Source organism: Spathaspora passalidarum (assembly GCF_000223485.1).
Source record: "Spathaspora passalidarum NRRL Y-27907 unplaced genomic scaffold SPAPAscaffold_5, whole genome shotgun sequence".
In the NCBI taxonomy this organism is placed as follows: domain Eukaryota; kingdom Fungi; phylum Ascomycota; class Pichiomycetes; order Serinales; family Debaryomycetaceae; genus Spathaspora; species Spathaspora passalidarum.
Genome location: NW_006767429.1, coordinates 1,358,879 through 1,371,839, shown reverse-complemented (window position 1 = coordinate 1,371,839; position 12,961 = coordinate 1,358,879). Strand labels below are relative to the sequence as shown.

General features: G+C 35.1%; 6 protein-coding genes across 6 annotated transcripts; 1 reads left to right on the top strand and 5 right to left on the bottom strand. All coding sequences in view use genetic code 12, as the record gives it.

Moving 5' to 3' along the window:
• Positions 1 to 184: 184 nt before the first annotated feature.
• On the bottom strand, positions 185 to 1,187 carry SPAPADRAFT_62356 (sugar O-acetyltransferase; the record flags this gene model as incomplete). Its single annotated transcript, XM_007376475.1, has 2 exons — positions 185 to 891; positions 947 to 1,187. The coding sequence occupies 2 exons, from the start codon at positions 1,096 to 1,098 to the stop codon at positions 288 to 290; spliced, it is 756 nt and encodes a 251-aa protein (XP_007376537.1).
• Positions 1,188 to 1,410: 223 nt separating this feature from the next.
• SPAPADRAFT_67782 (sugar O-acetyltransferase) lies at positions 1,411 to 2,306 on the bottom strand (the record flags this gene model as incomplete). Its single annotated transcript, XM_007376474.1, has 2 exons — positions 1,411 to 2,092; positions 2,127 to 2,306. 2 exons carry the CDS (start codon positions 2,276 to 2,278, stop codon positions 1,471 to 1,473), a joined length of 774 nt encoding a protein of 257 aa, XP_007376536.1.
• Positions 2,307 to 4,346: 2,040 nt separating this feature from the next.
• Positions 4,347 to 6,677, bottom strand: AAF1 (C2H2-type transcription factor AAF1; the record flags this gene model as incomplete). Its single annotated transcript, XM_007376472.1, has 2 exons — positions 4,347 to 4,405; positions 4,459 to 6,677. One exon carries the CDS (start codon positions 6,414 to 6,416, stop codon positions 5,004 to 5,006), a length of 1,413 nt encoding a protein of 470 aa, XP_007376534.1.
• ECM15 (Ecm15p) lies at positions 4,361 to 4,737 on the top strand (the record flags this gene model as incomplete). The annotated part of the gene is made up of 2 exons (XM_007376473.1): positions 4,361 to 4,405; positions 4,459 to 4,737. 2 exons carry the CDS (start codon positions 4,361 to 4,363, stop codon positions 4,735 to 4,737), a joined length of 324 nt encoding a protein of 107 aa, XP_007376535.1.
• A 2,662-nt stretch (positions 6,678 to 9,339) lies between the features above and the next one.
• On the bottom strand, positions 9,340 to 9,550 carry SPAPADRAFT_62349 (uncharacterized protein; the record flags this gene model as incomplete). Its single annotated transcript, XM_007376471.1, has 2 exons — positions 9,340 to 9,429; positions 9,452 to 9,550. 2 exons carry the CDS (start codon positions 9,548 to 9,550, stop codon positions 9,340 to 9,342), a joined length of 189 nt encoding a protein of 62 aa, XP_007376533.1.
• A 1,544-nt stretch (positions 9,551 to 11,094) lies between these two features.
• On the bottom strand, positions 11,095 to 12,309 carry GLG2 (Glg2p; the record flags this gene model as incomplete). Its single annotated transcript, XM_007376470.1, has 1 exon — positions 11,095 to 12,309. One exon carries the CDS (start codon positions 12,307 to 12,309, stop codon positions 11,095 to 11,097), a length of 1,215 nt encoding a protein of 404 aa, XP_007376532.1.
• Positions 12,310 to 12,961: the final 652 nt, after the last annotated feature.

Below are 12,961 nucleotides of genomic sequence, written 5' to 3'. Positions count from 1 at the left end.
GATCTGGTGGGAACGTTTTTACTAATTCAGAATATTACAAATTCCATTTTCTTGCCACAGAATATTTCATGAGGTAGTGTGAAATGGCGAATTTTTGTATGCCGGAATATCTTGTCCGCCCACCACCCCCTTGGTTAAGACCACAGCAAAGAGGAAATCTACAGCAACTAAAGTAAATATATTTGCGTGTTCGTGCCGATTATGTGAACTACACATAGCTGTTTACTAAATTTAGAAATATTTCTTGCGAAAAAGTAAATAAATATTCTCAAAAATGATTCTTCAAATCATTTGATTAATGCCATGCCATATTGTTCTAAACAAGCATGGACGTCGAAATCAGGATCACGAGGATCCATGGTCTTGACAACCCTACCAGGAACACCAACAACAATTGAATTGGCAGGAATATCCTTGTTTACTACACAGCCAGCACCAATAACACATCCATCTCCAATGGTAACACCGGGTAACACAGTCAGTCCTGCGCCTAACCAGACATTGTTTCCAATAGTAACTGGTAAGGCATTTTCCAACATCAGATATCTTAAAGTTGGATCGGTTGGGTGGGTTGGGGTTAAGATCGACACATTAGGTCCACACATTACATTATCTCCAATTTTTACAATTGAAACATCCAAGATTGTCAAATTGTAATTACTATAGAAACCTTTGCCGAGGTACGTATTGCACCCATAGTCAAAATACACTGGGTATTCCATAAAGGCACCATCACCCACATGGCCAATAAAACTACGTAAATGTTCTCTCTTTGCATCGAGGTAATCTTTGGTGGTTTTGTAATCTCTATGTCTAAATTTTTCGTAATCCAAAATAGTATCTCTAATACTCATTCTTACATCTTCCAATTCTTTCTGGTAGCAATTATAGCTATGTTTAAATGTTAGTACTCTAGAATTCACAAGCACTACAATTAAAAACATACACCAATCCACTGATCATTCGTTCATAGTTCTCGTCACCTTTCAACGGAATGTGGTTCAAGTTGTTGTAAGCAAATTCAATCAATTCCTTGTTGAGTTCTCCTTTGATGTTGGATTGTTTGCAAAAGTCTTCTTTAGATTCGAATTTAGGCATTTTGTCTATTAGTAGCTCTGTTTTTTTTTCTCTCGAAAAGAATCAATTTCTTTAGAGCTAGATCGGGTGATTTATACCTGTTGAACTGTGGGGATTAAAAAACTCAAGTTGATGTTATGTTTTCGTATATAAATTGGGGCGCGAATTCCTAAATAGGAAAGCTACCCTTACACAAATATCACCAATTAATCAAAAAAACCACCTGCAAGAGTCTCCTAGTTAAGACAATGCAGAAGTGCAAATCTACAACTGCTAAAGTAAACATATTCGTGTGTTCATTCTAATAGTATATACTATACATAGCTGGCCACTAAATTTAGTAATAATTCCTGGGAAAAATTACATAAATATTCTCAAAAATGATTCTTCAAATCATTTGATTAATGCCATGCCATATTGTTCTAAACAAGCATGGACGTCGAAATCAGGATCACGAGGATCCATGGTCTTGACAACCCTACCAGGAACACCAACAACAATTGAATTGGCAGGAATATCCTTGTTTACTACACAGCCAGCACCAATAACACATCCATCTCCAATGGTAACACCGGGTAACACAGTCAGTCCTGCGCCTAACCAGACATTGTTTCCAATAGTGACTGGTAAGCCATTTTGTAATCCGCTTCTTAACGTTGGATCGGTTGGATGGGATGGGGTTAAGATTGACACATTAGATCCACACATTACATTATCTCCAATTTTCACAATTGAAACATCCAAGATTGTCAAGTTGTAGTTACTAAAGAAACGTTTGCCAATGTATGTGTTGAAACCATAGTCAAAATACACTGGGTATTCCATAAAGGCACCATCACCCACATGGCCAATAAAACTACGTAAATGTTCTCTCTTTGCATCGAGGTAATCTTTGGTGGTTTTGTAATCTCTATGTCTAAATTTTCCGTAATCCAAAATAGTATCTCTAATACTCATTCTTACATCTTGCATGTCTTTCGTGTATGCATTGTAGCTATGTTTGAATGTTAATACTCTAGAAGTCCAAAGTGTATCAATTGACAACATACATTAGCCCACTAATCATTCGTTCATAGTTCTCATTACCTTTCGATGGAATATGGTTCAAGTTCTTATATGCAAACTCAACCAATTCCTTGTTGATTTCTCCACGGATGTTGGTTTGCTTGCAAAAGTCTTCTTTAGATTTGAATTTAGGCATTGATACGATGGCAATTCTGTTGTTCTCCTGTTCTCCTGGAGGCTGGATTTTCCCTCTAGAGATAGGTATAGTATTTATGTCTCTTGAATTGTGGGGATGACAACTCTAGCTGAACCTATTCTCTCGTATATACATGGGTGCAAATTCCTAAATAGGAAGTCTATCCGCACAGAAATATCACGACCTAATGAAAAATGAACAGCCAAGAGTCCAAATAATCCTTGCGAGTATTTCAACGAGAAATTTAACAGGTGATTGGATTGGGTAAAATAATCTCGCCGAATATCTTGACGAGCAAGCAAGGAGAATCGGCAGTATTACTTAGTTAAATCCGACAATTTGAAAATCCTATCTTGTTAAGAATAGGCGAAAGTGGGAGCAACGTTTTGGAAAAAAGTAGATGCAAGGACTAAAGAAACAAAAAGAACCTTGAACACAAATATTAAATAATAACTCATTTCCAATACGACAAAAAACATGCACTACAATATGACTCAGGAAAATGCGGATTGTCATTGGGCGCGTTTCAATTTGCGCACCAAATTACACACATCTGTTTAATAAGCATAAGCATGCTCTTTAAGCTATTACCTCTTTTGAAAAAGAAAGGTATATCCGAGGAAACCAGGTATAAAATTTATTCGAGTTTTCTGTCATTGTACTGTTCCAGTAGTACCTTACTCAGAAAATAACGTATTAGGCTAAAACATCGAGTGATTGGTTTTTCTTTAATAATAATAATAATAATTCTCTGCAGTTGCTCATTCAAGGAAGAATCTAAGCTAAAGTTGTGGAGGACAACTTGTATAAAGCATGGGACAATTGTCTATTGTTTTAAATCTACTAGCACATTTTGCAACCACTTTCGTATGCCCACATATGTACAAGCTACAGGTATTACAAAATAACATTCCAGCATCTCTTCCCGAGGATCTGTGCAATCATAGCTACTCCACTTTTCTTGTCCCTGATCTCGGCTTTCTCGCTAGAATGTATGTTGGTTTTGATCCCTGTCGGTTTAATAGATGATATGGAGTTCAAAAACAAAAATGCTGAGATCTAGACCCCTAATCATTTCGTAAAGCCGTTCTCTAGATTTTTTTAGGGGGCTTGCATGAAAATTATTTTTTTTATATTATATTGAATTATTTTTGAAATGTGTTTGTTCTGCCAATAGATGCGAAATCTTGCGCTCACAACCATATTTTTTTACACTATCAAAGTTCTTTACTAATGATTAATTATTGTATAACTTTTCTGGCGTGTCGAGTCAATGGTTTTTCACCTATTTAAGCGGTCGTATTATTTGTGGCTAGTGAAAGTTTATTTATGAAGCAACATTCTACCAGATCATTTCAGAGTACTACTATAACTTTACGCAAGCTCTGTAATGGGCTTCATCTTTTGCATTAAATGACACCTTGTCGTTTTCTATATCTTAGGTGTACTCGGGGTGCGTGTTGATTACACTGTGGTGGACAATGAGGGAAAACCTGAGACAATTGGATAAGAAAATATCGACAGATCTTTTGGAATTGGAAAATTATTTATTTTATTGCAGTTGTAAACTGTAAATTGATTTTTTAGTTTGATATTTTTTACGCCCCAATAATTTTTTTTGATGGGTTTTTATTTTTTTAGGGGTTTCGGGGTAGAGTTAAATCTTTGGTTCACTATGGATGATTAAGGGGGTGTCCTTTGTTGTGAGTATCATGACTTTTCGACTCGCTGTCTTAAGCGATATAATTTTGGGGTCAGACTACAAGGGAAAAGAGTTTGCACGAGTGCCAATGGCTAGTTGATTCGAAATTACGGTCAGTTATTTCCTAAAGCAACTTATTTTGGAATTGCTGTACGCAAAGGAGCTAAATCTGTATATAAAGCGCGTAGATAAGCTAGTTTTAAAATCAATAATAGGGGTATATTCTTTCTATTTGGATTAAGACTTTTATAGCTTTCTACCTGTTCCATAACATAAATCGTTTTTCAACTTTCTACTGCAACTAGTGGGGGGTTTAAAAAAGCTTGTAGTCACAGAAAAAACTTCACCACATTCAAGTTATTCGATATAGACGACACAACATGCCCGTAACAATCCATTGTTTAGCCGACGTTTGCCTAATTCCAGTATGTTATCTTCGAGAGTCCAAAACAAAATCAAATACTAATACTTAATCTAGATTGGAACAGGCTCTGCATCAGTTTCCGATGAAGTCACTGCAATCACCAAACTTGCTCAAGATTCTCCTCTTGAAACAACATTACATTCAGCAGGAACCACGATTGAAGGTCCATGGAATGAAGTAATGGACTTGATTGGACAATTCCACCAGCATTTGCATGATAAGCATGGTGTTGTGAGAATTCAAAGTGATATTAGAGTTGGTACCAGAACTGATAAGAAGCAATGTCCTCAGGACAAAATTGATGTTGTCCAGCAAAAGTTGAAGAATTTGTAGTGGGTGTGTATAGTAGAAACATATAGCGTATAATAAAAAGCATATGGAATATGAAATGGGATTGGCCTTGTAGGATCGTCAAGCAGACTCTCTGATTGGTCAAGGAGCTTACATAATTCGAAAGTGGTTGATAATTATTGATACCCTTTTATACAATATATAATAGAATTGAATGATAATATAAGCTAAAACGTTTCGAGAATTGAAAATATGAGCAATTGTGAATAATTGAATCAAAAGCAAAAAAAAATAAAAAGATTCAATCCTTAATAGAAAGGTTTGCCATATGAAAATTGATTAACTTGTTGTTGTGGTTGTTGTTGAGGTGGTGGTTGTTGCACCTGTTGCTGTTGATATTGTCTTTGATATGGGTGTGGTAAAGGTGGAGGGTAATAGTGGTCTTTCTTGTCAACACCGGCATTGTTGGCACTAGCAGCAGGTTCCTTCTTGGGGTCAACAAACTTACCTTCGACTATATCGGCACGCTTCTTCAATTGTTGATCACGTTGTTCAATCGATTTATCTGTTAATTTCTTTTCCTTTAAACATTCATTGATAGTCTCTTCATTGACACCAAATGATGCAGGGTTACTCCAAAATAACTCACGAATCATTTCACGACATTCCAAATCAGTGAAATTCTTATTAGAGGACTTATTTAATTCATTACTGATAAATCTCCATTTTTCTAATTCTCCAGCATCCAAAATTTCTTGTAAATGGACCTTATCTCTTAAATCCCAAGAACTGGAGTTGTTATTACCTTGTTGGCCAACAATAACTTGATATCTATTTCTAGCAGCCAAGTATGAACCAACATTGGTAATTTCAGCGATTTCAACCCAAGACTTACCCTTCTTTTTCAAGGAAACAATCATTTCATCTTGTTGTTTAGTAAATTTGGATTTCCTTTTGGCTCTCTTTTGAGAAAGGTTCATATTCAAATCAGGGCGGGTTGGAGCACGGGATAACGGAGGAATAGGTAACAATGGCTGAAGTCTTTCTGGGAAATCTGGATATATTACACTAGAAGCTGCATTGTTATTAGCAGTAGCATTGTTGCCACTGCCACTGGATGTAGCAGAAACAGCATTACCAGCAGCTGCAGAAGATGCATTGGCATTGGCACCACCTGGAACCTGTTGGTTACTACCAACACTGGCACTCTTGTGCGATATATTAGTTGGTTGAATGTGAGGATGTGCACCTTGGTGAAACTGGGAGTAACTTGGGTTGTAGAAATTTTGAGCCATTGCTTGTTGTGGAGTTGCATTAGCTTGATTTGGAGTCATGGAAAGGTTACCTTGATTTTGTTGTTGAATCAACAAGTAATTGTTTGGCATACTTGGATCAAAGTATTGGTTGACACCCTGTTGTGATTGTTGTTGTGCAACTGCCGCTTGTTGCGGTTGTTGTTGTGGCGCTTGTTGAGCATAATTAGCAATTGGTGGCGGTGGTGGGTACATCATTTGTTGGTTTAAGCCGTATTGAGCATTAGGGTTGTTCATCAAGTACCCTTGTTGGGGTTGTTGCATAACCATAGGACTGGTATAGTAACGTGGTTGTCCCTCGTAAGCATTGTCCTTCATTGTGTGAGGTACTCCAACTTGTTGGCCAGGATAATGAGGATGGTGAAAGTTCGACAGGTTGGTGTTGTTATTATCATACGAAGACATCATATGGGGTGGTATAGTCTTTTCCTGGATGGATGAGTAACAGTCGTATATCGGGTTTGGTTATAACGGTAACCCGGGTTTGATTGTGACAAAAAAAAAAGATTAAAATAAAGATTAGGCAGGATGTGATAAGTTTCAAATTTTAAGTTGCAAATTCAAAAGAATAACAAATACACTTTCAAAACGTTCTAATCTGAATTGTCTTCACGTAGTGACTTTAAAACCGATTATAAAAGCAAAAGGTAGTAAACTGTGATTCAAGTCAAAACAAAAAAAAATTGCTTGAATATATCAATTGAAAATATTTGGATTATTTAAATGAAGTTTTTTTTTTTATTTCCTTGAGTATGGAAATGGGCAAGCGTACAAAAAATAATCCCATTATTTTTAACCAGGCATACACACACAAAATCCTTAAATAATAATGGTAATTTTTTTGTAGTTTTGAGAAAATAAATTACTAAAATAAAAAAAATAGCAGGTTAGTCATTATTACAAATTTCATCTAATTCTTAAAAATGTATTAAAATAAATATAATATATCCAAGAAAAGAAGAAAATTTCTTTGAAAATAAAAAAAATGAGGGAAAATATAATTGCTTTAAAAAATATTTACAACAATGGAATATTTTATTGAGTAATTTTTAAATCCCAAGGATTTCTTTTTCTCCAATAATTTCTTTTACAGAGGGTGGCCCATAATGTTTAATCTATTCAGACATACATGTGGGTATGCACATTAGCGATGGCACATTCTTAATATTGTTATATTGAAATGGCTACACACACACAAAATAAACTTTTTTTTGACTTGATGTTGTCAGTTTTTTTGCCGGGGTTACAGGGACTTTTTTGAAAGGTTATTTCATCAAATAATAATAAGATTTACGAAAAATGTAAAAACTTAAAAATGAGGATGTTGAGGAAGAGGGAAAAAAATAAAATAAATTGCAGATTACGCATTGATTTGCTGTTTCATTTTTTTTAACCCAGGTTGTTTACGTCAAGGTAATGTTCGCGAAAGTGGGCCGAGGCAGTTTCGCGAAATCTGTGGTTGTCCAAAGTAGAATTGAGGCTATGAAGCAATTATCAAGCGAGCATCAACTGTCACAGTCCTTTGGTGTTATTTTAGATTTGAAGAACCTGTAGCTGTCACCATATCCTCGGATCCTGGTGGTTCAACTTAGTGTGGTTGCGTAGTGCGCATTAATGCATTACCACAAAGTTGGTTAGTGCGTGAAAATTACGTAAAGAGCCTTGTTGTTCTGTGGCGAACATGATCCTCCAACACGAAATGTGTTTGTGTTTCTTGTTTTTGAGCAATTATCGACTTTCCTATTGCAAGGGAAGGACGCACCATTTGTTATAAAGAGATTTGAACCTTAAAAACAATTTTATTTTCTAACTTTGAATCAAACGCTCACCCCCCGACCAAGAATGTCTGAAAATAATCTTGAGGTAACATCCAAAACTTCAGATGGTTTGGTTATTATTTGAAGCTATTCTTCTTGATCTTAGATCTTACACTAAAACGATGCCTAGTTAGCATTGCTATCGTATTTCTTCCACCTACCGTTAAATAGTTAATTGCAAATTAACTTTTGATCTTTGGGTCTTAATATTTTTTGATTAGTAGAAAAATATTTGAATTATTTTTTTTTTTGGTTCATGGATCACCAGTGCTAGATGGAGATGACAGTCGCAAAACTTAGAGGCGTGCACGACAAACACACTCAATTAGAGCAGGATATACGGAGAATCAAATTCCAGTTTCTTTTGTCGTCACAAAATCTGGCCATTTCTCGTGTAAGTGAATCATATGCTTTGTGGATAATAATGTCGATTCGACTTTAATTCTGTCTTATTTACTAAAATAGTGCACACCGGCTCACTTCATCAGCGTAGTAGCATGTGTGTACTTTTCTCACTGATAAGTCATGCAATAACCGTAAATCGATTTGCTAGGTGACGCCCAAATTGGCAAGAAGAGTCGGTTTCGTTGTTTTGCAGATTCCTAATCTGTAGAAAATATTTTCTTGAGAATCCCAACAATGAAATAAAATTAAAACAATTCCATCCTTAGTTTTCCTAGATGTTATTTCCTTCGTTAAAACTAGAAGATTTTCAAATCAGATAATAATGCAATTTTTTGAAATATTTAAACAAATGACAGTTCCAACCTCAATATTAAATAATGTCAAATAACACATAAGCGCTTATACGTTTGCCCCCTTACGCTTATGTTTGCATAAGACCATCTCACCTAGGCGGGGGCGGGTCATGATTTATTTATTTTTCAATTTACAAAAGAAAATTATTTTTACAGGTTACGTGAATGCAATATTTTTTTATTGTTGAATAATAATGCTTTTTTTTTTTCTTTCTATGGCGTTACTCCTTTAAAAAGAAAAAAAAAAATTGAGTCCCTCCCACTCGATTATTTTCAATAAGATCTGTTGCATTTCTATTATGGCATATTGGTTAATACGCAGCAAGGCCTATTTTTGAAGGTTATTTGACCGGCTAAAACCCCTCATCGGCAACATGAACACTTGGGCTGATCCGGGGTTAGTAATCGACATGTCACACATGTCACGCAACCAACCAGAAAAAAAAAAGAAAAGGGCATCCCTAATGAATGGGAAATCATTCCCATAGGTGCACCTTGCAACTAGAAAAACCGGACAAGAAAAACATGTGAGAAATATTATTACTAAGTATTATTTTCTAAATTGTATTAACCTCAGTTAACACAAAGGAAACACAAACATCAATTGTATTTTAACCAAGAGGTTAGAAAATGACATTTTCGTATCTGCGATTATTTTATTACAATCCAAGATGTAATCTTTGCATGAGAACTGAAGAGAAATAATCCCCTAAATGGGGGGATGACTATAAAATAATGTCTTGTTTTGTTTATTTGTTACTCGTTTTGTGTAGAACAAAAGATAATCCTGCCTCGTTGCGCTCTATTGTGGAAAGATTCACCTCTTTGTAATTGAAACAACTCATTCTTTTGTTTGGCTTTTTTGGACAAACGATGCAACCAACCAGAGAGTGGCTGTTGTTCTAGAACTTGTTTCGGAACTAAGTCCGTGTCTTTGTGCTTGGGCTATGTCGTGGCCATGGGTCATATACGAGATTTTGGACTTGTTTTTGGTAATTGTCCCATGTATACTCTATTTTTAGCTGTAATTACTCAATTCGTATTGTCAAAATAACACATTTCCTTGATGTGAACTAATTTTTGTTTCATATTGCTATGGTTGTAATATGAATAAACCTGATTGATTAAGGGTCCTCCAACCTTATCTAAAGCATGTCCCCATTTCCAGTCCAAAAAAAAATAATTTTAAAGTTTGTGTATTTTGCTAACAACGTCCTTTATATTATTTTTCGTGATTCTCCCCCCCCCCCTTCTCCTTGATAATAAATTATTTTGAGTTTATAGTTGCTTGAGATGGCATCTCTTTGTCCCCGTACGTTCCAGCCTAATATTAAGGTTTTATGGAAAAGTGACCGTATGCACAGCGGGTTGTTTTTTTTTAGAGAAGGTTATTGAAGCAATTTAGCAATATTTTATTTCATTGATTCGTAATGACTCTTGGTTATTGCTTTTGTTCGTTACGCTTGGTTGCAATATTTTGGACTGTTTAAGCGAACGATAAAGTTTACTAGGTTAAGGTGGAGGTAAATTGTTGATCGCAAATTTTACCCAAATTACGTGGGATGATAATCATTAGTAAAAATTATAAATGATTAGTAAGCAAATCTGCTAACACCACGAAATGCTTGTCAGCTGATTTCAACTTTGTATTCGCTTAAACTTGTTATTCTTTAATATTTTTGCTGTGATGATACTTGTAAAAGCGTAAACGGTTCAAATTATATTTATAAAAAATTTGAAAGAAAATCTGCGAAATTATGATTGATTTTGTGCATCAATAAAACATTTGATTAAATTGTCATGTCAAAACGCACTAAAAAAATCAAATGATAATTGCATTGGCTATAAACACATACGAAACAATCAAGGCTTGCATATAACCCAATAAAAATGAAATGTTATTAAGTTAATTAAGAAATTAGAAGAAACTGTCACGCGATTCAGATCTCATCTAACAGTCACGTGATACCACAAAATTTCGTAATGAGCCGGTCTAGTATAGTGGTTAGTACAAGTCGTTGTGGCCGACTAAACCCAGGTTCGATTCCTGGGACCGGCAGATCATTGTTTTTTATATTTTTTTGATTCACTAATAAAGATATTTACAAAATAAAAATGCAAATCTCGTGAATAATAAACCAAGATCAGGCCTGTATCAAGATCTAAGAAAATCTATGCATAGTTAAGATCTCGGGTTGTATTTACAACTCTTTTTTTTTTCCCTTGGTATTTTTTCTTCTCCAGTTTCGGCTTAGTTATTTTTTTTGTTTTGTGTGATCTAGATTTCGCAACCACAACAATGTTTGTTAAAAATTTGTGTTTATTAAAAGCAGGCATAACAGACGATCTATGTATCAATATTTACTGCTAATTAAAGTCAAGTAATAAAATTAAATAAGGCAAAAATTAAATAGAGGAAATCAAAGAAAAAAAAAAACTGTGGTATATTAAAAAATGACTGAACCAGAGATCTAGCAAATGAACTGAAGTGATGTAAGACTGTAAGTTTACTTACTTTTCTTCCTTCTTTCCTCTAGCTTTGGAGAAGAACTTGAAAGGTAATTTGGCAACTTCAGCTAATGATTTTTCTGGATTAAAGTTCTTGTCACCTTCTTTTTCAAAACCGTAGTTCTTCAGTAAAGGTTCACTCTTTTTTTCAGTATCCTTAGAAACTTTCACATCACCCAAGGCTTCAATGTTTTTCTTTAAATCTTCCTCAACGGCTTCACTGGAACCTTCTTCAACTTCGCCTGATGGTGGAGTGGTTGGGTGGAAAACACGAGTAGCTTCTCTCTTTTCTTCACGATGTTCCCAAGGGAAAACTGGAGAGTGAGATTCACGAGTAGGTTCACTGGAACCACCAGTGACAAAATCAACATCCCAAGCATTCTTTTGTTTACCGAATTTCAAGTTGGAAGCTTCACCACGAGGTAAATTCAACAATTTATATTTCAAATGGGCATCTTCACCAAAAAACCTGTTAAAGTCATCCCACCAATATTGATGGAAATTGGCTAAATCACTGGACAAAATGTCTCCGTAATGCCATGGTTTAACGGCACCAATATAATGCAAGATTCTAATTTGGTTGAAGAAACGATGGAATGCAGGAAGATATTGATAGTCTTGACGGTAGTTTGGAGTAACGTTGAATAAATAAGGCAATCTGACCCAGTTGTTACCACCAAAGAATTCGTTAAGTAACCCTTGATCAGCCCCATCAAAAGTGTTTTCTGGTTGAGAAGAAAATTCAATCAATTTTTCAAAAGTTTCTGTGCTTGGCTTGATTTTCAAAACACCGGAATTGAAAATATCTGGCCATCCGGAGTCTGGAGAGGCGGCAATTTCACCGGATTTTAATTCAAACGATTCAAAAAGTTCATCCAAGTTTTGCAAAGGCAACACGTCAGCGTCAAGGTAAACTAATTCGTCAAATTGAGTCAAATTCCACAACAAAATCTTGGAAAATGTAATGGACAATTCAGAACGGTCCAACTTTTCTTGAACCTTTTCCAATGGGGCAGAAATGACTTCTTCGTCAATTGGAATGATTTCATCATAAATGGATTGGATAACTTCCTTATTTTCTTCAGAAATTGAGCTGGAATCTAACAAAACAATCAATTTGTGTTTGGTTCCTAATTCCTTTAATTTTTGACCCAAAGTCAAGACACCTGGTAAATACGATTCACCTGTTAAAAGGGTAGCATATGCAAAATTAGACATTGTAGCTGGAGATAATAAATATAATTACAGAGAATTGAACTAAAAAAGAAAAGTGGAAAAAGAGAATGATTATATGGAACAGGAGGCGAGGGTAATTTTATAGTCTCACTTTATAAGGAGATTTTCGACCTAAAATGTGTAAATGGAATTAAATTTGACAAAAGGATTAAAAAAAAAAAACCACAACAAAAAAAGTTTAAAAGGAATGTGTGCCCCCTTAATCAGATGCAAAGCCTTATGGGTTTATTATACGCGGTTGTAAGTACAGTTATGTGTCCTTCTGCCGATAAACAAAGAAATTAACCCTTTTATTTTACGAATGGGTACATTGTCAAGAGTCAAGAAAAATGTGTAGATGGGTAATTCCTCTTTGTTTACTTCCCCTTCCATTGGGAAACATACACATTTACACGTATATAGGGGTTAGCAAGTGTATGTCTGTCTGTCTGATTGTGTAAATGTGTGAATGTGTAAACAAATAAATAACAACAACAAAAAAAAAGAAAACAAAAGTCTTATCGAAGAAACAAACGGAAGACTAAAAGAAACAGACACAAAGAAACAGGAATCAGGTAAAAAAATAAAATAAAATGAAACCCATAGAAAATATTCCACAACCGCCACACACAAATCAAAGTACAACCGACAAATG